The sequence below is a fragment of the Bombina bombina genome, chromosome 2, assembly GCF_027579735.1.
Source record: "Bombina bombina isolate aBomBom1 chromosome 2, aBomBom1.pri, whole genome shotgun sequence".
Classification (NCBI taxonomy): domain Eukaryota; kingdom Metazoa; phylum Chordata; class Amphibia; order Anura; family Bombinatoridae; genus Bombina; species Bombina bombina.
The window spans coordinates 820,871,253-820,896,252 of NC_069500.1; the positions used below are offsets into that span (position 1 = coordinate 820,871,253).

The following is a 25,000-nucleotide window of genomic DNA, read 5'->3' on the forward strand; positions in this document are numbered from 1 at the left end:
TTTTGATTTGAAACTTCAGTCACCTCTGCACCTTGTAGTTTCTCCTTTTTCTTCCTGTACCTTCGGTCGAATGACTGGGGGGGTGGAGCTAAGGTAGGAGCTATATAGACATCTCTGCTGTGGTGCTCTTTGCCACTTCCTGTTAGCAGGAGGATAATATCCCACAAGTAAAGGATGAATCCGTGGACTTGTCGTACCATAGAAGAAATGTATTTATCAGGTAAGCATAAATTTACTTTTTCTTTAATACAAGTATGTCTAAGGATGTTTCTCTAACTGATGAGACTCAGGGTATGCCGCAACTTTCTCCCCAAGCGTCATAACCTTTAACGCCCGCACAAGCGACGCCGTGTTCTTCAACTGTGTCCACTTCTTTCACTCTGCAGGATATGGCTGCAGTTATGTCATCTACCCTTACAGAAGTTTTGTCTAAGTTGCCAGTGTTACAAGGCAAACGCAGCAGAACAGAAGCCCATGTGGTCACTGCGCCTTCTGATGTGCTGATGGCTATCTCCGATGTACCCTCCCAGGGTTCTGAATTGGGAGGAAGGGAGACCCTGTCTGAGGGGGAACTGTCTGACTCAGGAAGTGCGTTGCCCCAGACAGATTCGGACGTCGTGTCTTTCAGATTTAAACTTGAATACCTCCGTCTGTTGCTGCGAGAGGTTTTGTTGACTCTGGACGACTGTGACTCTATTGTGGTCCCACCAGAGAAATTATGTAAGATGGACAAATACTTAGAGGTCCCTTCTTATTCCGATGTTTTTCCGGTTCCTAAGACAATTTCGGAAATTGTTGCAAGAGAATGGGAAAGACCGGGTATCCCGTTCTCTCCTTCCCCTATTTTTAAGAAAATGTACCCTATAGCCGACACCGTACTGGACTCTTGGCACACGGCCCCCAAGGTGGAGGGAGCTATCTCTACCCTTGCGAAGCGTACGACTATTCCTCTCGAGGATAGTTGTGCTTTCAAAGACCCCATGGATAAGAAGTTGGAGGGTCTTCTCAAAAAACTCTATGTTCATCAAGGGTTTTTATTGCAACCAGCGGCCTGCATTGTAACAGTCACAACGGCGGCTGCCTTTTGGTTTGAAGCTCTAGAAGAGTCTTTCAGGACTGAGACTTCTTTGGAGGAAATACAAGATAGAATTAAGGCCCTTAAGCTGGCTAATTCTTTTATTACGGATGCTGCCTTTCAGGTCACCAAGTTGGCGGCTAAGAGTTTGGCATTCTCTATCCTAGCACGGAGAGCCCTATGGTTGAAGTCTTGGTCTGCGGATGTGTCCTCTAAATCCAAGCTTTTGGCTATTCCTTTTAAGGGAAAGACCCTATTCGGGCCTGACTTGAAAGAAATAATTTCTGACATCACGGGAGGTAAGAGTCACCTCCTCCCTCAAGATAAGACATCTAAGCAAAGGAGACGACAATGTAATTTTCTTTCCTTTCGTAATTTCAAAGGAGTTCCCCCTTCCTCTTCTGCTAAACAGGACGGGAATTATCCTCAAGCCAAGCTCACCTGGAGACCCAACCAGGCTTGGATCAAGGGTAAACAACCCAAGAAGCCCGCTGCTTCTCCCAAGACAGCATGAAGGGGCAGCCCCTGATCCGGGACTGGATCTAGTAGGGGGCAGACTTTCTCTCTTTGTCCATGCTTGGATAAAAGACGTTCAGGATTCCTGGACACTTGAAATTGTGTCTCAAGGCTATCAGTTGGAGTTCAAAAATTCCTTCCCAAGGGGAAGGTTTCTTCTTTCACGATTGTCTGTAGACCAGATTAAGAGAGGTGTTCTTACGTTGTGTAAAGGACCTCTCCACTATGGGAGTAATTTGTCCCGTGCCAATACAGGAACAGGGGCAGGGATTTTATTCAAATCTTTTTGTGGTTCCCAAAAAAGAGGGAACGTTCCGACCCATTTTAGATCTCGAGTCTAATCAAGTTTCTCGGAGTTCCATCCTTCAAGATGGATACTATTCTGACAAGTCTTCCATTGATCCAGGAGGTTAAATATATGACTACCGTGGACTTAAAGGACGCATATCTTCATATTCCTGTCCACAGAGATCATCACCAGTTTCTGAGGTTTGCGTTTCTGGACAAACTTTTTCAGTTCATGGCCCTTCCCTTCGGGCTGGCCACGGCACCCAGGATCTTCACAAAGGTTCTAGGGTCTCTGCTGTCGGTTCTCAGGCCACGGGGCATTGCAGTGTCGCCTTATCTGGACAATATTCTGATCCAGGCGTCGTCTTATCAGCTGACGAAGTCTCATACAGACATTGTTCTGTCCTTTCTAAGGACTCACGGGTGGAAGGTGAATCTAGAAAAGAGTTCACTAATTCCACAGACAAGGTTTCCTTTCCTAGGAACTCTAATAGACAGTGGACTGGAGACTATGCAAATTTGTCTCCTCAGATAGATCTAGATCAGGAGACAAGAGACTCTTCTTTGGTGGTTGTCATCTGTCCCAAGGGACGTGTTTCCGCAGACCCTCATGGGTGATAGTGACAACGAACGCCAGTCTACTAGGATGGGGTGAAGTCTGGAATTCCCTGAAGGCTCAGGGTGTGTGGACTCGGTCGGAGTGTCTACTTCCAATCAATATTCTGGAGTTGTTGGCAATATTCAATGCTTTTCAGGCTTGGCCTCAGTTGGCTTCGGCCAAATTCATCCGATTTCAGTCGGACAACATCACGACTGTGGCTTACATTAATCATCAGGGAGGAACAAGGAGTTCCTTAGCGATGACAGAAGTGTCAAAGATAATTCGGTGGGCGGAGGCTCACTCTTGTTATCTGTCAGCAATCTACATCCCAGGAGTGGATAACTGGGAAGCGGATTTTTTCAGCAGACAGACTTTTCATTCGGGGGAATGGGAACTCCATCCAGAGGTCTTTGCCACCCTGATTCTCAAATGGGACAGTCCGGAGCTGGATCTCATGGCATCTCTACAGAATGCCAAGCTCCCGAGATACGGATCCAGGTCCAGGGATCCTCAGGCCGAACTGATAGATGCCTTGGCAGTGCCTTGGTCGTTCAACCTAGCTTATGTGTTTCCACCGTTTGCTCTCCTTCCCCGGGTGATTGCTCGGATCAAACAGGAGAGGGCTTCAGTGATTCTCATCGCTCCTGCGTGGCCTCGCAGGACTTGGTATGCCGATCTGGTGGACATGTCTTCTCTGCCACCGTGGAAGCTTCCATTGAGGCAGGACCTTCTCATTCAGGGACCCTTCCATCATCCAAATCTAATTTCTCTACAGCTGACTGCTTGGAGATTGAACGCTTGTTTTTATCTAAGCGAGGGTTCTCTGATTCGGTCATATATACTTTGATTCAGGCACGTAAGCCTGTTACTAGAAAGATTTACCATAAGATATGGCGTAAATATCTTTATTGGTGCGAATTCAAGGGCTACTCATGGAGTAAGATTAGGATTTTATCCTTTCTCCAAGAAGGATTGGAGAAAGGGTTGTCAGCAAGTTCCTTAAAGGGACAGATTTCTGTTTTATCTATTTTGCTACACAAACTTCTGGCAGATGTTCCGGATGTTCAATCTTTTTGTTAGGTTCTGACTAGAATCAGGCCTGTGTTTAGACCAATTGCTCCTCCTTGGAGTTTGAATTTAGTTCTTAATGTTCTTCAAGGGGTTCCGTTTGAACCTATGCATTCCATAGATATTAAGTTGTTATCTTGGAAAGTTTTTTTTTTGGTTGCTCTTTCTTCTGCTCGTAGAGTTTCTGAGCTTTCAGCATTACAATGTGATTCTCCTTATCTTATTTTTCATTCTGATAAGGTAGTGTTGCGTACCAAACTTGGTTTTCTTCCTACGGTTGTTTCTAACAAGAATATTAATCTGGAAATTGTTGTTCCTTCATTGTGTCCTAATCCTTCTTCTAAGAAGGAGCGTATGTTACATAATTTGGACATAGTCCATGCCCTGAAGTTTTACTTGCAGGCGACTAAGGAATTTCGTTAATAATCTTCATTATTTGTTGTTTTTTTCTGGGAAACGTAGGTGTCAGAAAGCTACGGCTACTTCTCTTTCTTTTTGGCTGAAGAGTATCATCCGTTTTGCATACGAGACTGCTGGACAGCAGCCTCCTGAATGAATTACAGCTCATTCCACTAGGGCTGTGGCTTCCTCATGGGCATTTAAAAATGATGCTTCTGTTGAACAGATTTGCAAGGCTGCAACTTGGTCGTCTCTTCACACTTATTCCAAATTTTACAAATTTGATACCTTTGCCTCATCAGAGGCTATTTTTGGGAGAAAGGTTCTTCAAGCAGTGGTGCCTTCCGTTTAGGTTCCTGTCTTGTCCCTCCCTTTCATCCGTGTCCTATAGCTTTGGTATTGTATCCCATAAATAAGGATGAAATCCGTGGACTCGTCATATCTTGTAAAAGAAAAGGAAATTTATGCTTACCTGATAAATTTATTTCTTTTACGATATGACGATTCCATGGCCCACCCTGTCATTTTCTAAGACAGGTCTTTATTTTTATTAATGTATAACAAGAGATCACACTGAGTGAAGAACATATGAACAGAGCCTCACAAGATTAATGGGGGTGAAGACAATGGAACTGTTAAAAAGTCATTAATTTGCAAACACTGACTCAGCGGTCACCCTTAACAGCAAACAATATTGACTCGGCGGTCACAACTCGGGCTTCACCCGTACTTACGCAAAGATTTCTTCGCCTTTCTCCTTGTGCTTCTGCCTATGTAGACTGCTTCCTCCCGGGTAGGCACAACCTCAGTGTAGATAGAGGGATGGCCACGCTATTAGACGCGATCGTCAACCTCACTTCTCCTTTGGTTTAGTTGCTTTGCGAGTGCGGGACTTACACCAGATGTGACGTCATGTTCTTCGGTCTTCCTTACCCCTTAGCGAGTATCCGCTTATGGCTCCAAGGCTGCAAATAGGCTCAATAGCAAATCACTGGGACAAGCAGCAACGGGCTCCTCACAGCCCTTGGTAATGAATAAGAAAAAATGAGAGCGATAGTCCCAGGAAATAAAAAATCAGGCTTTATTAGAACATATTTTTAAGAACAGCAAAAAGGTAGATAAAAAAAGACTAAAAAGTGAATGAAGTGATCAGTCTTACGCGTTTCGGCTAACAGTTGCCGTAATCATAGACTATACCAGGTGCTCATTTATTAGTCTTTATATACGTTAGTAATTGCATATTCAAGTTTAAACAGCTGTTCACATTTTTCTGACAAACATCAAACTATCTTGCTATAGAGTACAAATGGAAACCTAATCATAAATACACCCATTAAATCAACAATGTGCATCATAGTATATATACATATAGTGTATTATTAAGGTAATTTTAAGAGTACATTCACCTTATACATATGCTCAATTTTTAGGGCCAAACAGAAAAAACATGTCATACAGCGCCTTTGCCATGCATTAAGAAGATTTGTTAACAGTAATCCTATTACGATATTTTTATTAAACTTCAGTCACCTCTGCACCTTGGCTTTTCCTTTCTCTTCCTAACTTTGGTCGAATGACTGGAGTGGGAGGGAAGGGAGGAACTATATATACAGCTCTGCTGTGGTGCTCTTTGCCTCCTCCTGCTGACCAGGAGGCGATATCCCATAAGTAAGGATGAAATACGTGGACTTGTCATATCGTAAAAGAAATACATTTATCAGGTAAGCATAAATTTTCCTTTTCTTTCATGTAATTAGCAAGAGTCCATGAGCTAGTGACGTATGGGATATACATTCCTACCAGGAGGGGCAAAGTTTCCCAAACCTTAAAATGCCTATAAATACACCCCTCACCACACCCACAATTCAGTTTTACAAACTTTGCCTCCGATGGAGGTGGTGAAGTAAGTTTGTGCTAGATTCTACGTTGATATGCGCTCCGCATCAAGTTGGAGCCCGGTTTTCCTCTCAGCGTGCAGTGAATGTCAGAGGGATGTGAGGAGAGTATTGCCTATTTGAATGCAGTGATCTCCTTCTACGGGGTCTATTTCATAGGTTCTCTGTTATCGGTCGTAGAGATTCATCTCTTACCTCCCTTTTCAGATCGACGATATACTCTTATATATACCATTACCTCTGCTGATTCTCGTTTCAGTACTGGTTTGGCTTTCTACAAACATGTAGATGAGTGTCCTGGGGTAAGTAAATCTTATTTTCTGTGACACTCTAAGCTATGGTTGGGCACTTTGTTTATAAAGTTCTAAATATATGTATTCAAACATTTATTTGCCTTGACTCAGAATGTTCAACTTTCCTTATTTTTCAGACAGTCAGTTTCATATTTGGGATAATGCATTTGAATTAATCATTTTTTCTTACCTTCAAAAATTTGACTCTTTTTTTCCTGTGGGCTGTTAGACTCGCGGGGGCTGAAAATGCTTCATTTTATTGCGTCATTCTTGGCGCGGACTTTTTTGGCGCAAAAAATCTTTTCCGTTTCCGGCGTCATACGTGTCGCCGGAAGTTGCGTCATTTTTTGACGTTATTTTGCGCCAAAAATGTCGGCGTTCCGGATGTGGCGTCATTTTTGGCGCCAAAAGCATTTAGGCGCCAAATAATGTGGGCGTCTTATTTGGCGCTAAAAAATAAGGGCGTTGCTTTTGTCTCCACATTATTTAAGTCTTATTTTTTCAGTGCTTCTGGTTGCTAGAAGCTTGTTCTTTGGCATTTTTTCCCATTCCTGAAACTGTCATTTAAGGAATTTGATCAATTTTGCTTTATATGTTGTTTTTTCTCTTACATATTGCAAGATGTCTCACGTTGCATCTGAGTCAGAAGATACTACAGGAAAATCGCTGTCTACTGCTGGAGCTACCAAGCTAAATGTATCTGCTATAATTTTTGGTATCTGTTTCTCCAGCTGTTGTTTGTATTGCATGTCATGACAAACTTATTAATGCAGATAAAATTTCCTTTAGTACTGTTACATTACCTGTTGCTGTTCCGTCAACATCTAATTTTCAGAGTGTTCCTGATAAACATAAGAGATTTTATTTTTTAAATCCATTAAGAAGGCTATGTCTGTTATTTCTCCTTCTAGTTTACATAAAAGTCTTTTAAAACTTCTCTTTTTTCAGATGAATTTTTAAATGAACATCATCATTCTGATACTGATAATGGTTCTTCTGGTTCAGAGGTTTCTGTCTCAGAGGTTGATGCTGATAAATCTTTGTATTTGTTCAAGATGGAATTTATTCGTTCTTTATTTAAAGAAGTATTAATTGCATTAGAAATAGAGGATTCTGGTCCTCTTGATACTAAATCTAAACGTTTAAATAAGGTTTTTAAATCTCCTGTAGTTATTCCAGAAGTGTTTAATCTCCCTGATGCTATTTCTGAAGTAATTTCCAGGGAATGGAATAATTTGGGTAATTCTTTTACTCCTTCTAAACGTTTAAGCAATTATATCCTGTGCCATCTGACAGATTAGAGTTTTGGGACAAAATCCCTAAGGTTATGGGGCTGTCTCTACTCCTGCTAAATGTGCTACTATTCCTACAGCAGATAGTAATTCATTTAAGGATCCTTTAGATAGGAAAATTGAATCCTTTCTAAGAAAAGCTTACTTATGTTCAGGTAATCTTCTTAGACTTGCTATATTTTTAGCGGATGTTGCTGCAGCTTCAACTTTTTGGTTAGAAGCTTTAGCGCAACAAGTAACAGATCATAATTTTATAGCATTATTATTATTCTATAACATGCTAATAATTTTATTGGTGATACCATCTTTTGATATCATTAGAGTTGATGTCAGGTATATGTCTCTAGCTATTTTAGCTAGAAAAGCTTATGGATTAAACTTGGAATACTGATATGTCTTCTAAGTCAACTTTGCTTTCCCTTTCTTTCCAGGGTAATAAATTATTATTTCAACTGTTTCTGGAAGGAAGGGAACTTTTTTTTTCCAAAGGATAAAAAATCTAAGGTAAATTTAGGTCTAATAATCATTTCGTTCCTTTCCTCACAATAAGGAACAAAAGCCTGATCCTTCATTCTCAGGAGCGGTATCAGTTTGGAAACTATTTCCAGTTTGGAATATATACAAGCCTTTTAGAAAACCTATAGCCAGCTCCTAAGTACCCATGAAGGTGCGGACCTTATTCCAGCTCAGCTGGTATGGGGCAGATTACGTTTTCTTCAAAGAAATTTTGATCAATTCCGTTCTCAATTTCTGGTTTCAGAACATTGTTTCAGAAAGGTACAGAATTGGCTTCAGTTAAGGCCTCCTGCTAAGAGATTTTTTTCTTTCCCGTGTCCCAGTTAACACAGCAAAGGCTCAGCATTTCTGAAATGGGTTTCAGATCTAGAGTTGGCTGGAGTAATTATGCCAGTTCCAGTTCTGGAACAGGGGCTGGGGTTTTATTTTATCTCTTCATTGTACCAAAGAAGGTCAATTCCTTCAGACCAGTTCCGGATCTATCAATATTGAATCGTTATGTAAGGATACCAACATTCAAGATGGTTACTGTAGGACTGTCCTGCCTTTTGTTTAGCAAGGGCATTATATGTCTACAATAGATTTACAGGATGTGTATCTACATATTCCGATTCATCCAGATCACTTTTAGTGTCTGAGATTCTCTTTTTAGACAAGCATTACCAGTTTTGTGGCTCTACCGTTTGGCCTAGCCTCAGTTCCAAGAATTTTTTTCAAAGGTTCTCGGTGCCCTTCTTTCTGTAATCAGAGAACAGGGTTTTTTGGTATTTCCTTATTGGACAATATCTGGGTACTTGCTCAGTCTTCTCATTTTCGAAGAATCTCATACGAATCGACTTGTGTTGTTTCTTCAAGTTCATGGTTGGAGGATCAATTTACCAATCAGTTCATTGATTCCTCAGACAAGTGTAACCTTTTTAGGTTTCTAGAATAGATTCAGTGTCTATGACTCTGTCCTTGTCAGACAAGAGAAGTTTAACATTGATATCAGCTTGTCAAAACCTTCAGTCACAATCATTCCCTTTGGTAGCCTTATGCATGGAAATTTTAGGTCTTAAGACTGCCGCATCAGATGCGATCTCCTTTGCTCGTTTTCACATGCGACCTCTTCAGCTCTGTATGCTGAACCAATGGTGCAGGGATTACTCAAAGATATCTCAATTAATATCTTTAAACCGATTATACGACACTCTCTGACATGGTGGGCAGATCACCATCGTTTAGTTCAGGGGGCTTCTTTGTTCTTCCGACCTGGACTATAATCTCAACAGATGCAAGTCTTACAGGTTGGGGAGCTGTGTGGGGGTATCTGACGGCACAAGGGGTTTGGGAATCTCAGGAGGTGAGATTTCCGATCAATATTTTGGAACTCCGTGCAATTTCAGAGCTCTTCAGTCTTGGCCTCTTCTGAAGAGAGAGTTGTTCATTTGTTTTCAGATAGACAATGTCACAACTGTGGCATACATCAATCATCAAGGAGGGACTCACAGTCCTCTGGCTATGAAAGAAGTATCTCGAATTTTGGTTTGGGCGGAATCCAGCTCCTGTCTAATCTCTGCGGTTCATATCCCAGGTATGGACAATTGGAAAGCGGATTATCTCAGTCGCCAAACGTTGCACCTGGGCGAATGGTCTTCACCCAGAGGTATTTCCTCAGATTGTTCAAATGTGGGAACTCTCAGAAATAGATCTGATGGCTTCTCATCTAAACAAGAAACTTCCCTGGTATCTGTCCGGATCCAGGGATCCTCGGGCGGAGGCAGTGGATGCATTATCTCTTCCTTACAAGTGTCATCCTGCCTATATCTTTCCGCCTCTAGTTCTTCTTCCAAGGGTATTCTCTAATATTCTAAAGGAATGCTCGTTTGTCCTGCTGGTAGCTCCAGCATGGCCTCACAGGTTTTGGTATGCGGATCTTGTCCGGATGGCCTCTTGCCAGCTGTGGACTCTTCCGTTAAGACCAGTCTTTCTGTCTCAAGGTTCTTTTTTCCATCAGGATCTCAAAACCTTAATTTTAAGGTGTGGAGTTTGAACGCTTGATTCTTGGTCAAAGAGGTTTCTCTGACTCTGTGATTGATACTATGTGACAGGCTCGTAAATCTGTATCTAGAGAGATATATTATAGAGTCTGGAAGACTTATATTTCTTCAGGATGGTTTAGATAAAGGTTTGTCCGCAAGTTTCTTGAAAGACAAATCTCTGCTCTTTCTGTTCTTTTTCACAGAAGGATTGCTAATCTTCCTGATATTCATTGTTTTGTACAAGCTTTGGTTCGTATAAAACCTGTCATTAAGTCAATTTCTCCTCCTTGGAGTTTGAATTTGGTTCTGGGGGCTCTTCAAGCTTCTCCTTTTGAACCCATGCATTCCTTGGTCGTTATATTACTTTCTTGGAAAGTTTTGTTTCTTTTGGCCATCTCTTCTGCCAGAAGAGTCTCTGAATTATCTACTCTTTTTTGTGAGTCTCCTTTTCTGATTTTGCATCAGGATAAGGCGGTGCTGCGAACTTCTTTTGAATTTTTTACCTAAGGTTGTGAATTCTAACAACATTAGTAGAGAAATTGTGGTTCCTTCATTATGTCCTAATCCTATGAATTCTAAGGAGAAATCATTGCATTCTTTGGATGCTGTTAGAGCTTTGTAATATTATGTTGAAGCTACTAAGTCTTTCCGAAAGACTTCTAGTCTATTTGTCATCTTTTCTGGTTCTAGAAAAGACCAGAAAGCTTCTGCCATTTCTTTGGCATCTTGGTTGAAATCTTTATTTCATCATGCCTATGTTGAGTCGGGTAACACTCCGCCTCAAAGGATTACAGCTCATTCTACTAGGTCAGTTTCTACTTCCTGGGCGTTTAGGAATGAAGCTTCGGTTGACCAGATCTGCAAAACAGCAACTTGGTCCTCTTTGCATACTTTTATTAAATTCTACCATTTTGATGTGTTTTCTTCTTCTGAAGCAGTTTTTGGTAGAAACGTACTTCAGGCAGTGGTTTCAGTTTGAATCTTCTGCTTATGTTTTTTCATTAAAATTTTATTCTGGGTGTGGATTATTTTCAGCAGGAATTGGCTGTCTTTATTTTATCCCTCCCTCTCTAGTGACTCTTGCGTGGAAAGATCCACATCTTGGGTAATCATTATCCCATACGTCACTAGCTCATGGACTCTTGCTAATTACATGAAAGAAAACATAGTTTATGTAAGAACTTACCTGATAAATTCATTTCTTTCATATTAGCAAGAGTCCATGAGGCCCGCCCTTTTTTGTGGTGGTTTTGATTTTTTTGTATAAAGCACAATTATTCCAATTCCTTATTTTATATGCTTTCGCACTTTTTTCTTATCACCCCACTTCTTGGCTATTCGTTAAACTGAATTGTGGGTGTGGTGAGGGGTGTATTTATAGGCATTTTAAGGTTTGGGAAACTTTGCCCCTCCTGGTAGGAATGTATATCCCATACGTCACTAGCTCATGGACTCTTGCTAATATGAAAGAAATGAATTTATCAGGTAAGTTCTTACATAAATTATGTTTTTTTTTTATTTTCCTATGCTAAATAAAGTCCCTGTATTGTAAGGCTTACAAATGCTTCTTGCTCCCATGAGTTCCTATAAGCCCTGCAGCATTAATACTGCAGTATTCATTGTAATTAAAGAGACCTAAAACAACCGTTTTCTTTCATGATTCATATAGAGCACACTATTTTAAACAACTTCTGTTATCAAATGTGCTTCATTCTCTTGCTATCCTTTGTTGAATGAGCAGCAGTGCACTACTAGGAGCTAGCGAATCACACATTCTGAGCCAATGACAAGAGTAATATATGTGCAGTCACCAATCACCAGCTAGCTCCCAGAACTACCTATGTTTGCTTTTCAACAAATGATATTAAGAGAATAAAACAAATTGGACACTATGGGGTCTATTTATTATTGTGCTGACGGGACCTGATACGATGTAGCGTATCATGTCCGCCACACATCGATAAATGCTGACAGCATACGCTGTCGGCATTTATCACTGCGCCAGCAGTTCTTGTGAACTGCTGGTGAAATGCCGCCCCCTGCAGATTCGCGGCCAATCAGCCGCTAGCAGGGGGTGTCAATCAACCCGATCGTATTCGATCGGATTGATTTCTGTCCGCCGCCTCAGAGCAGGCGGACAGGTTATGGAACAGTGGTCTTTAGACCGCTGCTTCATAACTTCTGTTCCCGGCGAGCCTGAAGGCTCACCTGAAACATGGGGCATCAAGCTCCATACGTAGCTTGATAAATTGACCCCAATATGTAAATTAGAAAGTGCATGCTGTATTTGAATTGTGCAAGAAAAAAAGTTTATAATCCTTTAAACATATATTTCTTTCCAATTACATTGAGAGTCCATAATTCCTTTTCTACTTTTTTATTTTTATTTTTTTATTTGATGGGACATTGTAGTGATGTTTGTTTTCCTTTTTTCCTCTAAAGGAAAACATTTTTGTGAGACTTGTCTATCAACCAGTGAACATTAGTAGGAAGTACACATCTGGTGCCACTTTATTAGTGTGATCACAAAATGCTGTTTCAGTAATTAAAGATTTTTCTATTGAGTCATGTAACCTTTTTTTTTTTTTTTTTTAAATCTTAGTTACAAATGCTGGGGTATGACATTAGCTGGGCTGCTTTTAATATCATTGAAGTCATGAGTGCCTCAAAGTTTACATTCAAGGTAAGTTTCTTATAATTCTGAATATTTTAGTCACTGATCTTTAGTTTATTCTGTTCCTTCAGTCACTGGTTTATGTAAGTGACCTGTATTAATTCCAGTCTTCTCAAACAAGCTATAATGTTTGAGAGGTAAATTGTAATTGTCCTTAGATGCCTATTGCCTGCTTTCACTGTCACTGAGCATTAATGTAATTATTGTTTATCTTAACTATTGTTATCTAATATGCATTAGATACTCTTGAGGCCTACAAATGTTCATTTCTGAGCTGAAACGTTTATGCGTTAGTGATCTTTTGCTGATCTATGCCACCTTAGTCACCAGGATACAAAAACATACTGAGAGGCCTTCGTTGATACCATGTTTTTTCACTTTTTTTACATTTTCAAAATAAGTTTGATAATAAAACTCTTGTTTTTACATTTTATTCACAGAGAATAGGATATCTGGCTGCTTCACAGTGCTTTCATGAGGGGACAGATGTTATTATGCTGACTACAAACCAGATCCGTAAGGTGAGCACTGCTTTATGAATTTTTTATACTGGAACGTAAGTACATACTTGTGCCTTTACAGATATCTATGTTTAAACTGTTTTTAAGGATTCTGCATTATAACTTGCTAGCCCCTTGATAGTATATATAACGTATATAAACCTTTAACTCCTCTCCAGGATCTGAGTAGCCCAACTCAGTATGATACAGGTGTTGCCTTGACTGGTTTGTCCTGCTTTGTCACTCCTGATCTTGCAAGGGATTTGGCTAATGACATCATGACACTGGTAAGTAGTAAAAAGTTAGAAAAAGTGTGTGCGCATATGTGTGACTGTATGTATATTATATATGTGAGTGTGTGTGTGTGTGTGTGTGTGTGTGTGTGTGTATGTGTATATATATATATATATGTTGGGGTGTGTGTGTATGTATGTATATATATATATATATATATATGTTGGTGTGTGTGTGTGTATGTGTATATATATATATATATATATATATGTATATATATATATATATATGTTGGGGTGTGTGTGTGTATGTATGTGTATATATATATATATATATATATATATATATATATATATATATGTTGGGGGGTATGTGTATATATATATATATATATATATATATATATATATATATATATATATATATATATATACAGGTATACCTCACTTTACAGCGCTTCACTTTACAGTGCTTCACTAATATAGCGCTTTGTGGAGCTGAAGTTCAACCTCCATGGATTTTAAAACAGTGCTGTAATCTTCGTGAGATTGCAAGAAAAGTGACTGGCACCATTTTATTATGCTTAGTTCACTCTCTTTACAGCATTACAGTGCAATCTGTGTCTGAGTGCTATACTCTGGCAAATTGTACTACAGTGATTGTCACTATTTTACAGGTACAGTATTTATTGAATACTGTGCTGTGCGAGTGTTAAACTAAACTTAGCGCTATTGTACACCTAATATAAATTAGGTAAAACATGTTTTGAAGTTTTTAAACAACTGGCAAGTGAAAAGAAAGCTAAAACTGCCTTGTTTCACTTTAAGGCGGTTTTCACTTTACAGCGGGGCTCCGGTCCCTAACCCGTTGTATGAGCGGGGTTTACTTGTGTGTGTGTGTATATATATATATATATGTATATATATATATATATATATATATATATATATATTTCTCCAACATAGGTGTGTCCGGTCCACGGCGTCATCCTTACTTGTGGGATATTCTCTTCCCCAACAGGAAATGGCAAAGAGCCCAGCAAAGCTGGTCACATGATCCCTCCTAGGCTCCGCCTTCCCCAGTCATTCTCTTTGCCGTTGTACAGGCAACATCTCCACGGAGATGGCTTAGAGTTTTTTGGTGTTTAAATGTAGTTTTTATTCTTCAATCAAGAGTTTGTTATTTTAAAATAGTGCTGGTATGTACTATTTACTCTGAAACAGGAAAGAGATGAAGATTTCTGTTTGTAAGAGGAAAATGATTTTAGCAACCGTTACTAAAATCGATGGCTGTTTCCACACAGGACTGTTGAGAGGAATTAACTTCAGTTGGGGGAAACAGTGAGCAGACTTTTGCTGCTTGAGGTATGACACATTTCTAACAAGACTCGGTAATGCTGGAAGCTGTCATTTTCCCTATGGGAACCGGTAAGCCATTTTCTTTAAGTAAAAGAATAAAGGGCTTCATTAGGGCTTAAAAAACTGGTAGACATTTTTCTGGGCTAAAACGATTACTTTACTAAGTATATTTGGCAGATTATTACTTTTAATAGTTGTTAAATCTTGGGGATTGTTTTAATAAAAACGGCAGGCACTGTATTGGACACCTTTTTCACTGGGGGCCTTTTCTAGTCATAGACAGAGCCTCATTTTCGCGCCTCTAATGCGCAGTTGTTTTTGGAAAGCATGGCATGCAGATGCATGTGTGAGGAGCTAAGAACCACTGAAAAAGCTTATAGAAGGCATCATTTGGTATCGTATTCCCCTCTGGGCTTGGTTGGGTCTCAGCAAAGCAGATACCTGGGACTGTATAGGGGTTAAATGTAAAAACGGCTCCGGTTCCGTTATTTTAAGGGTTAAAGCTTTCAAATTTGGTGTGCAATACTTTTAAGGCTTTAAGTTACTGTGGTGAAATTTTGGTGAAATTTGAACAATTCCTTCATACTTTTTCACATATTCAGTAATAAAGTGTGTTCAGTTTGAAATTTAAAGGGACAGTAACGGTTTTATTGTAAAACGTTTTTTGTGCTTTGTTGACAAGTTTAAGCCTGTTTAACATGTCTGAACCATCAGATAACGATGTTCTATATGTATGAAAGCCAATGTGTCTCCCCATTTAAATATATGTGATATATTTGTGTCATAATGTCCAAACAAAGTAGGGATAATAATGCCATAGATATGATATTGCCCAAGATGATTCCTCTAATGAGGGGAGTAAGCATGGTACTGCATCATCCCCTTCTGTGTCTACACCAGTTTTGCCCACACAAGAGGCCCCTAGTACATCTAGTGCGCCAATACTTATTACCATACAACAATTAATGGCTGTAATGGATAATTCTATTGCATGCATTTTTTCCAAAATGCCTACTTATCAGAGAAAGCGTGATTGCTCTGTTTTAAACACTGAAGAGCAAGAGGACGCTGATAATATCTGTTCTGACATACCCTCACACCTATCTGAAGGGGCCAGGAGGGAGGTTTTGTCTGAGGGAGAAATTTCAGATTCAGGGAAAATTTCTCAACAAGCAGAACCTGATATTGTAACTTTTAAATTTAAATTTCAACATCTCCACGCACTACTTAAGGAGGTATTATCTACTCTGGATGATTGTGACAATTTGGTCATTCCAGAGAAATTAGGTAAGATGGACAAGTTCCTAGAGGTTCCGGTGCCCCCCGATGTTTTTCCTATACCCAAGCGGGTGGCGGACATAGTAAATAAGGAGTGGGAAAGGCCCGGCATACCTTTTGTCCTCCCCCTATATTTAAGAAATTAGTTCCTATAGTCGACCCCAGAAAGGACTTATAGCATACAGTCCCCAAGGTCGAGGGGGCGGTTTCTACTCTAAACAAACGCACTTCTATTCCTATAGAAGATAGTTGTGCTTTCAAGATCCTATGGATTAAAGGTTAGAGGGTTTGCTTAAAAAGATGTTTGTTCAGCAAGGTTACCTTCTACAACCAATTTCATGCATTGTTCCTGTCACTACAGCTGCGTGTTTCTGGTTCGAAGAACTAGAAAAGTCGCTCAATAAAGAATCTTCGTACGAGGAGGTTTTGGACAGAGTTCAAGCTCTTAAATTGGCTAACTCTTTTTTATTTTAGATGCCGCTTTGCAATTAGCTAGATTAGCGGCGAATAATTCAGGGTTTGCTATCGTGGCGCGCAGAGCGCTTTTGCTTAACATCCCTTTCAAGGGTAAAACACTGTTTGGCCCTGACTTGAAAGAGATTATTTCAGACATCACTGGGGGAAAGGGCCACGCCCTTCCTCTGGATAGGTCTTTTAAGGCTAAAAAGAAGCCAAATTTTCGTCCCTTTCGCAGAAACGGACCAGCCTCAAATTCTACACCCTCTAAGCAAGAGGGTAATACTTCTCAAACCAAGCCAGCCTGGAGGCCGATGCAAGGCTGGAACAAGGGTAAGCAGGCCTGAAGTGTTGGCCCCCGATCTGGGAAGGATCTGGTGGGGGGCAGACTTTCTCTCTTTGCTCAGGCTGGGGCAAGAGATGTTCAGGATCCTTGGGCGCTAGAAATAGTTTCTCAAGGTTATCTCCTGGAATTCAGGGAACTACCCCCAAGGGGAAGGTTCCACGGGTCTCAATTATCTTCGAACAGGCATTCTTACACTGTGTAGAAGACCTGTTAAGCATGGGAGTGATTCATCCTGTTCCATTAGGAGAACAAGGTATGGGTTTTTACTCCAACCTGTTCATAATTCCCAAAAAAGAGGGAACATTCAGACCTATTTTAGATCTCAAGATTCTAAACAAGTTTCTAAGGGTTTCATCATTCAAAATGGAAACCATTCGAACGATCCTTCCTACCATCCAGGAAGGTCAATTCATGACCACGGTGGACTTAAAGGATGCGTACCTACGTATTCCTATCCACAAGGAACATTTTCGGTTCCTAAGGTTCACCTTTCTGGACAAGCATTACCTGTGGCACTTCCATTCGGATTAGCCACTGCTCCAAGGATTTTCACAAGGGTACTAGGGTCCCTTCTAGCGGTGCTAAGACCAAGGGGCATTGCAGTAGTACCTTACTTGGACGACATCCTGATTCAAGTGTCGTCTCTGTCAAAAGCAAGGGCTCATACGGACATTGTCCTAGCCTTTCTCAGATCTCACAGGTGGAAAGTGAACATAGAAAAAAGTTCTCTGTCCCCGTCAACAAGAGTTCCCTTCTTGGGAACAATAATAGTTTCCTTAGAAATGAAGGTTTTTCTGACAGAGGCCAGAAAATCAAAACTTCTAAGCTCTTGTCAGGTACTTCATTCTGTTCTTCTTCCTTCCATAGCGCAGTCCATGGAAGTAATAGGTTTGATGGTTGCGGCAATGGACATAGTTCCTTTTGCACGAATTCATCTAAGACCATTGCACCTGTGCATGCTCAGACAGTGGAATGGGGATTATACAGACTTGTCTCCGACGATACAAGTAGATCAAATAACCAGAGATTCACTCCGTTGGTGGCTGACCCTGGACAACCTGTCACAGGGAATGAGCTTCCGCAGACCAGAATAGGTCATTGTCACGACCGACGCCAGTCTGGTGGGCTGGGGCGCGGTCTGGGAACCCCTGAAAACTCAGGGTCTATGGTTTTGGGAAGACTCTCTTCTCCCGATAAACATAATGGAACTGAGAGCGATATTCAATGCTCTCAAGGCTTGGCCTCGACTAGCAAAGGCCAATTCATAAGGTTTCAATCAGACATCATGACGACTGTTACATATATCAACCATCAGGGGGTAACAAGGAGTTCCCTGGCGATGGAGGAGCATCCGGGGGAGTGGGAACTCCATCTGGAAATCTTTGCCCAAATAACTCAATTATGGGGCATTCCAGACATGGTTCTGATGGCCTCTCGTCAGAACTCCATGGTCCCTTGTTACGGGTCCAAATCCAGGGATCCCAAGGCGAGACTATTGGATACAATAGTAGCACCTTGGATCTTCAACCTAGCTTATGTATTCCCACCTTTTCCTCTCATTCCCAGGCTGGTAGCCAGGATCAATCTGGAGAGGGCTTCGGTGACCTTTATAGTTCCTGTGTGGCCACGCAGGACTTGGTATGCAGACCTGGTGAATGTGTCATCGGCTCCACCATGGAAGCTACCTTTGAGACAGGACCTTCTTATTCAGGGTCCATTCGAACATCCGAATCTGGTTTTCCTCCAACTGACTGCTTGGAGTTTGAACGCTTGATTTTATCAAAGCGTGGGTTTTCAGATTCTGTAATAGATACTCTTATTCAGGCTAGAAAGCCTGTAACTAGAAAAATTTACCATAATATATGGAAAAAATATATCTGTTGGTGTGAATCTAAAGGATTCCCATGGAACAAGATAAAAATTCCTAAGATTCTTTCCTTTCTACAAGAAGGTTTGGAGAAAGGATTTTCTGCGAGTTCTCTGAAGGGACAGATCTCTGCTTTATCTGTTTTACTTCACAAAAGGCTGGCAGCTGTGCCAGACGTTTAAGCGTTTGTTCAGGCTCTGGTTAGAATCAAGCCTGTTTACAGACCTTTGACTCTTCCCTGGAGTCTTAATCTAGTTCTTTCAGTTCTTCAAGGGGTTCCGTTTGAACCCTTACATTCCGTAGATATTAAGTTATTATCTTGGAAAGTTTTGTTTTAGGTTGCAATTTCTTCCGCTAGAAGAGTTTCTGAGTTATCTGCTCTGCAGTGTTCTCCGCCCTATCTGGTCCATGCAGATAAGGTGGTTTTTACGTACTGAGCCTGGTTTTCTTCCGAAGGTTGTTTCCAACAAAAATATTAACCAGGAGATAGTTGTACCTTCTTTGTGTCCGAATCCAGTTTCATAGAAGGAACGTTTGTTACACAATTTGGACGTTGTCCGTGCTCTAAAATTCTATTTAGATGCTACAAAGGATTTCAGACAAACATCTTCCTTGTTTGTTGTTTATTCTGGTAAAAGGAGAGGTCAAAAAGCAACTTCTACCTCTCTATCTTTTGGGCTTAAAAGCATCATCAGATTGGCTTATGAGACTGCCGGACGGCAGCCTCCTGAAAGAATCACAGCTCATTCCACTAGGGCCGTGGCTTCCACATGGGCCTTTAAGAACGAGGCTTCTGTTGATCAGATATGTAAGGCAGCGACTTGGTCTTCACTGCACACTTACCAAATTTTACAAATTTGATACTTTTGCTTCTTCTGAGGCTATTTTTGGGAGAAAGGTTTTGCAAACCGTGGTGCCTTCCATCTAGGTGACCTGATTTGCTCCCTCCCATCATCCGTGTCCTAAAGCTTTGGTATTGGTTCCCACAAGTAAGGATGACGCCGTGGACCGGACACACCTATGTTGGAGAAAACAGAATTTATGTTTACCTGATAAATTACTTTCTCCAACGGTGTGTCCGGTCCACGGCCCGCCCTGGTTTTTTAATCAGGTCTGATGATTTATTTTCTTTAACTACAGTCACCACGGTATCATATGATTTCTCCTATGCAAATATTCCTCCTTTACGTCGGTCGAATGACTGGGGAAGGCGGAGCCTAGGAGGGATCATGTGACCAGCTTTGCTGGGCTCTTTGCCATTTCCTGTTGGGGAAGAGAATATCCCACAAGTAAGGATGACGCCGTGGACCGGACACACCGTTGGAGAAAGTAATTTATCAGGTAAACATAATTTCTGTTATTTCTCTTGTTAAGTGTGTTCAGTCCACGAGTCATCCATTACTTATGGGATATATTCTCCTTCCCAACAGGAAGCTGCAAGAGGATCACCCAAGCAGAGCTGCTATATAGCTCCTCCCCTCACATGTCATACCCAGTCATTCTCTTGCAACCCTCAACTAAGAAGGAGGTCACGAGAGGAGTTGGAGTTTTTACTTAATTATTCTTCAATCAAAAGTTTGTTATTTTAAATGGCACCGGAGTGTGCTGTTTTTTATATCTCAGGCAGTATTTGGAAGAAGAATCTGCCTGCGTTTTCTATGATCTTAGCAGGCGTAACTAAGATTCACTGGCTGTTCTCGACATTCTGAGGTGTGGGGTAACTTCAGAAAATGGGAATAGCATGCGGGGTCCCCCGCAAATGAGGTATGTGCAGTACAATATTTTCTGGGAATGGAATTGACTAAGAAAACACTGCTGTTACCCATATGATGTAAGTACAGCCTTAAATGCAGTAGTAGCGACTGGTATCAGGCTGATAAATGTATGTGCAGTTGAGTTTTCTAGGGACTAGAATTTGACTGAGAAAATACTGTTAATACTGAAATAATGCTTAAGCCTTATCTGCAGTGGAAGCGACTGGTAGCAGGCTTAGTGATAACTTTGCATGACATTAAAAAAGTTTGTTTTTAAAACGTTTACTGGCATGTTATTCGTTTTGTGAGGTACTTTGGTGATAAATCCTTTTGGGCATGATTTTTTTCCACATGGCTAACGTATTTTTCTGCATAGAAACCGTTATATCAGGTCTCCCACTGTTGTAATATGAGTGGGAGGGGCCTTTTTTAGCACCTTGTTGCGCAGTTAAAATTCTAGCACATTCCTGCTTCTTCCTACTTGATCCAGGACGTCTCTAGAGAGCTCAGGGGTCTTCAAAATTCGTTTTTGAGGGAGGTAATCAGTCACAGCAGACCTGTGACAGTGTGTTTGACTGTGATAAAAGCGTTAAATCTTAATTTGATATCCGTTTTTGGGTATTGAGGGGTTAATCATCCTTTTGCTAATGGGTGCAATCCTCTGCTAATTAATACATTTACCGTTAAGAATTGTTGACTATAACTGAATTAGTTCTTTGTTAATTCAACTGTGTTTTTTAAAAGCGCTGCAGCGTTTTTTATATTGCTTGTAAACTTATTGAAAGTAATTTCCAAGCTTGCTAGCTTCATTGCTAGTCTGTTTAATCATGTCTGATACAGAGGAATCTGCTTGTTCATTATGTTCAAAAGCCGATGTGGAGCCCAATAGAAATATGTGTACCAATTGTATTGATATTACTTTGAATAAAAGTCAATCTGTACCGATAAAGAAATTATCACCAGACAACGAGGGGGAAGTTATGCCGTCTAACTCTCCTCACGTGTCAGTACCTTCGTCTCCCGCTCGGGAGGTGCGTGAGATTGTGGCGCCAAGTACATCAAATCACTTTACATGATATGGCTAATGTTATGAAAGAAGTATTATACAATATGCCCGAGTTAAGAGGCAAGCGCGACAGCTCTGGGTTAAGGACAGAGCGCGCCGATGACACGAGAGCCATGTCTGATACTGCGTCACAATTTGCAGAACATGAGGACGGAGAGCTTCATTCTGTGGGTGACGGTTCTGATTCGGGGAGACCGGGTTCAGAAATTTCAAATTTTAAATTTAAGCTTGAGAACCTCCGCGTGTTGCTAGGGGAGGTGTTAGCGGCTCTGAATGATTGTGACACGGTGGCAATCCCAGAGAAATTATGTAGGCTGGATAAATACTATGCGGTACCGCTGTGTACTGACGTTTTTCCTATAACAAAAAGGCTTACAGAGATTATTAGCAAGGAGTGGGATAGACCCGGTGTGCCTTTTTCCCCTCCTCCGATATTTAGAAAAATTTTCCCTATAGACGCCACCACACAAGACTTATGGCAGACGGTCCCTAAGGTGGAGGGAGCAGTTTCTACTTTAGCCAAGCGTACCACTATCCCGGTGGAGGATAGCTGTGCTTTCTCAGATCCAATGGATAAAAAAATTAGAGGGTTACCTTAAGAAAATGTTTGTTCAACAAGGTTTTATATTACAGCCTCTTGCATGCATTGCGCCTGTCACTGCTGCAGCGGCATTCTGGTTTGAGTCTCTGGAAGAGGCGATTCGCACAGCACCATTGGATGAGACTTTGAGCAAGCTTAGAACCCTTAAGCTGGCTTATGCGTTTGTTTCGGATGCCGTAGTGCATTTAACCAAACTTACGGCTAAGAATTCCGGATTCGCCATACAGGCGCGCAGAGCGCTATGGCTTAAATCCTGGTCAGCAGATGTAACTTCTAAGTCTAAACTACTGAACATTCCTTTCAAAGGGCAGACCTTATTCGGGCCCGGCTTGAAGGAAATTATTTCTGACATTACTGGAGGTAAGGGCCACACCCTTCCTCAGGACAGGGCCAAATCAAAGGCCAAACAGTCTAATTTTCGTGCCTTTTCGTAATTTCAAGGCAGGAGCAGCATCAACTTCCTCCGCTCCAAAACAGGAAGGAACTACTGCTCGTTACAGACAGGGTTGGAAAGGCAACCAGTCATGGAACAAGGGCAAGCAGGCCAGAAAGCCTACTTCCGCCCCTAAGACAGCATGAAGACAGGGCCCCCTTTCCGGAGACGGATCTAGTGGGGGGCAGACTTTCTCTCTTTGCCCAGGCTTGGGCAAGAGATGTACAGGATCCCTGGACGTTGGAGATTATATCTCAGGGATACCTTCTGGATTTCAAAACTTCTCCTCCACAAGGGAGGTTTCATCTGTCAAGGTTATCAACAAACCTAGTAAAGAAAGAGGCATTTCTACAATGTGTACAAGACCTCTTAGTGATGGGAGTGATCCACCCAGTTCCGCGAGCGGAACAAGGGCAAGGGTTTTACTCAAATCTGTTTGTGGTTCCCAAAAAAGAGGGAACCTTCAGACCAATCTTAGACTTAAAAATCTTAAACAAATTCCTAAGGGTTCCATCGTTCAAGATGGAAACCATTCGGACCATCCTACCCATGATCTAAGAGGGTCAATATATGACCACAGTGGACTTAAAGGATGCCTACCTTCACATACCGATTCACAAAGTTCATTATCGGTACCTAAGGTTTGCCTTTCTAGACAGGCATTACCAGTTTGTAGCTCTTCCCTTCGGGTTAGCTACGGCCCCGAGAATTTTTACAAAGGTTCTGGGCTCACTTCTGGCGGTACTAAGACCACGAGGCATAGCGGTGGCTCCGTACCTAGACGACATTCTGATACAAGCGCCAAGTTTTCAAAATGCAAAGCCTCATACAGAGATAGTTCTAGCATTTCTGAGGTCGCATGGGTGGAAAGTGAACGTGGAAAAGAGTTCTCCGTTACCACTCACAAGGGTTCTTTTTCTAGGGACTCTTATAGATTCTGTAGCGATGAAGATTTACCTGACGGAGTCCAGGTTATCAAAGATTCTCAATGCTTGCCGTGTCCTTCACTCCATTCCAAGCCCATCAGTAGCTCAGTGCATGGAAGTAATCGGCTTAATGGTCGCGGCAATGGACATAGTGCCATTTGCGCGCCTACATCTCAGACTGCTACAACTATGCATGCTAAGTCAGTGGAACGGGGATTACTCAGATCTGTCCCCTTTGCTAAATCTGGACCAGGAGACCAGAGATTCTCTTCTCTGGTGGTTGTCACGGGTTCATCTGTCCGAAGGAATGACTTTTCGCAGACCAGATTGGACGATTGTAACAACAGATGCCAGCCTACTAGGCTGGGGAGCAGTCTGGAACTCCCTGAAGGCTCAGGGATCGTGGACTCAGGAGGAGAAACTCCTCCCAATAAACATTCTAGAATTAAGAGCAATATTCAATGCTCTTCTAGCTTGGCCTCAGTTAGCAACACTGAGGTTCATCAGATTTCAGTCGGACAACATCACGACTGTGGCTTACATCAAGGGGGAACCAGGAGTTCCCTAGCGATGGTGGAAGTCTCGAAGATAAGTCGCTGGGCAGAGTCTCACTCTTGCCACCTGTCAGCGATCTACATCCCAGGCGTGGAGAACTGGGAGGCGGATTTTCTAAGTCGCCAGACTTTTCATCCAGGGGAGTGGGAACTTCACCCGGAGGTATTTGCTCAACTGATTCGTCGTTGGGGCAAACCGGATCTGGATCTCATGGCATCTCGCCAGAACGCCAAGCTTCCTTGTTACGGATCCAGGTCCAGGGACCCGGGAGCGGTGCTGGTAGATGCACTAGCAGCCCCTTGTGTTTTCAACATAGCTTATGTGTTTCCACCTTTCCGTTGCTACCTCGACTGATTGCCAGGATCAAACAGGAGAGGGCATCGGTGATTCTGATAGCGCCTGCGTGGCCACGCAGGACCTGGTATGCAGACCTAGTGGACATGTCGTCCTGTCCACCATGGTCTCTACCTCTGAGGCAGGACCTTCTAATTCAGGGTCCTTTCAACCATCCAAACCTAATTTCTCTGAGGCTGACTGCATGGAGATTGAACGCTTGATCCTATCGAAGCGTGGTTTCTCTGAGTCGGTTATTGATACATTAATACATGCTCGGAAACCTGTGACCAGAAAAATTTACCATAAGATATGGCGTAAATATTTATATTGGTGTGAATCCAAGAGTTACTCATGGAGTAAGGTTAGGATTCCTAGGATATTGGCTTTTCTACAAGAGGGTTTAGAAAAGGGTTTATCTGCTAGTTCGCTAAAGGGACAGATTTCTGCTCTGTCTATTCTTTTACACAAACGTCTGGCAGAGAACCCAGACGTCCAGGCTTTTTGTCAGGCTTTAGCTAGGATTAAAGGGACACTGTACCCAAAAATTTTCTTTTGTGATTCAGATTGAGCATGAAATTTTAAGCAACTTTCTAATTTACTCCTATTATCAAATTTTCTTCATTCTCTTGGTATCTTTATTTGAAATGCAAGA

General features: G+C 41.6%; 1 protein-coding gene across 2 annotated transcripts in view; it reads left to right on the forward strand.

Moving 5' to 3' along the window:
* The window catches only part of AP3D1 (adaptor related protein complex 3 subunit delta 1), a 419,857-nt gene that overhangs the window by 88,920 nt on the left and 305,937 nt on the right, over positions 1-25,000 (forward strand). For both annotated transcript variants that reach the window (XM_053703077.1, XM_053703078.1), the window contains exons 3-5: positions 12,567-12,647; positions 13,079-13,159; positions 13,318-13,425. In XM_053703077.1, the coding sequence (XP_053559052.1) occupies positions 12,567-12,647; positions 13,079-13,159; positions 13,318-13,425 (270 nt within the window). The remainder of the gene's footprint in view (positions 1-12,566; positions 12,648-13,078; positions 13,160-13,317; positions 13,426-25,000) is intronic.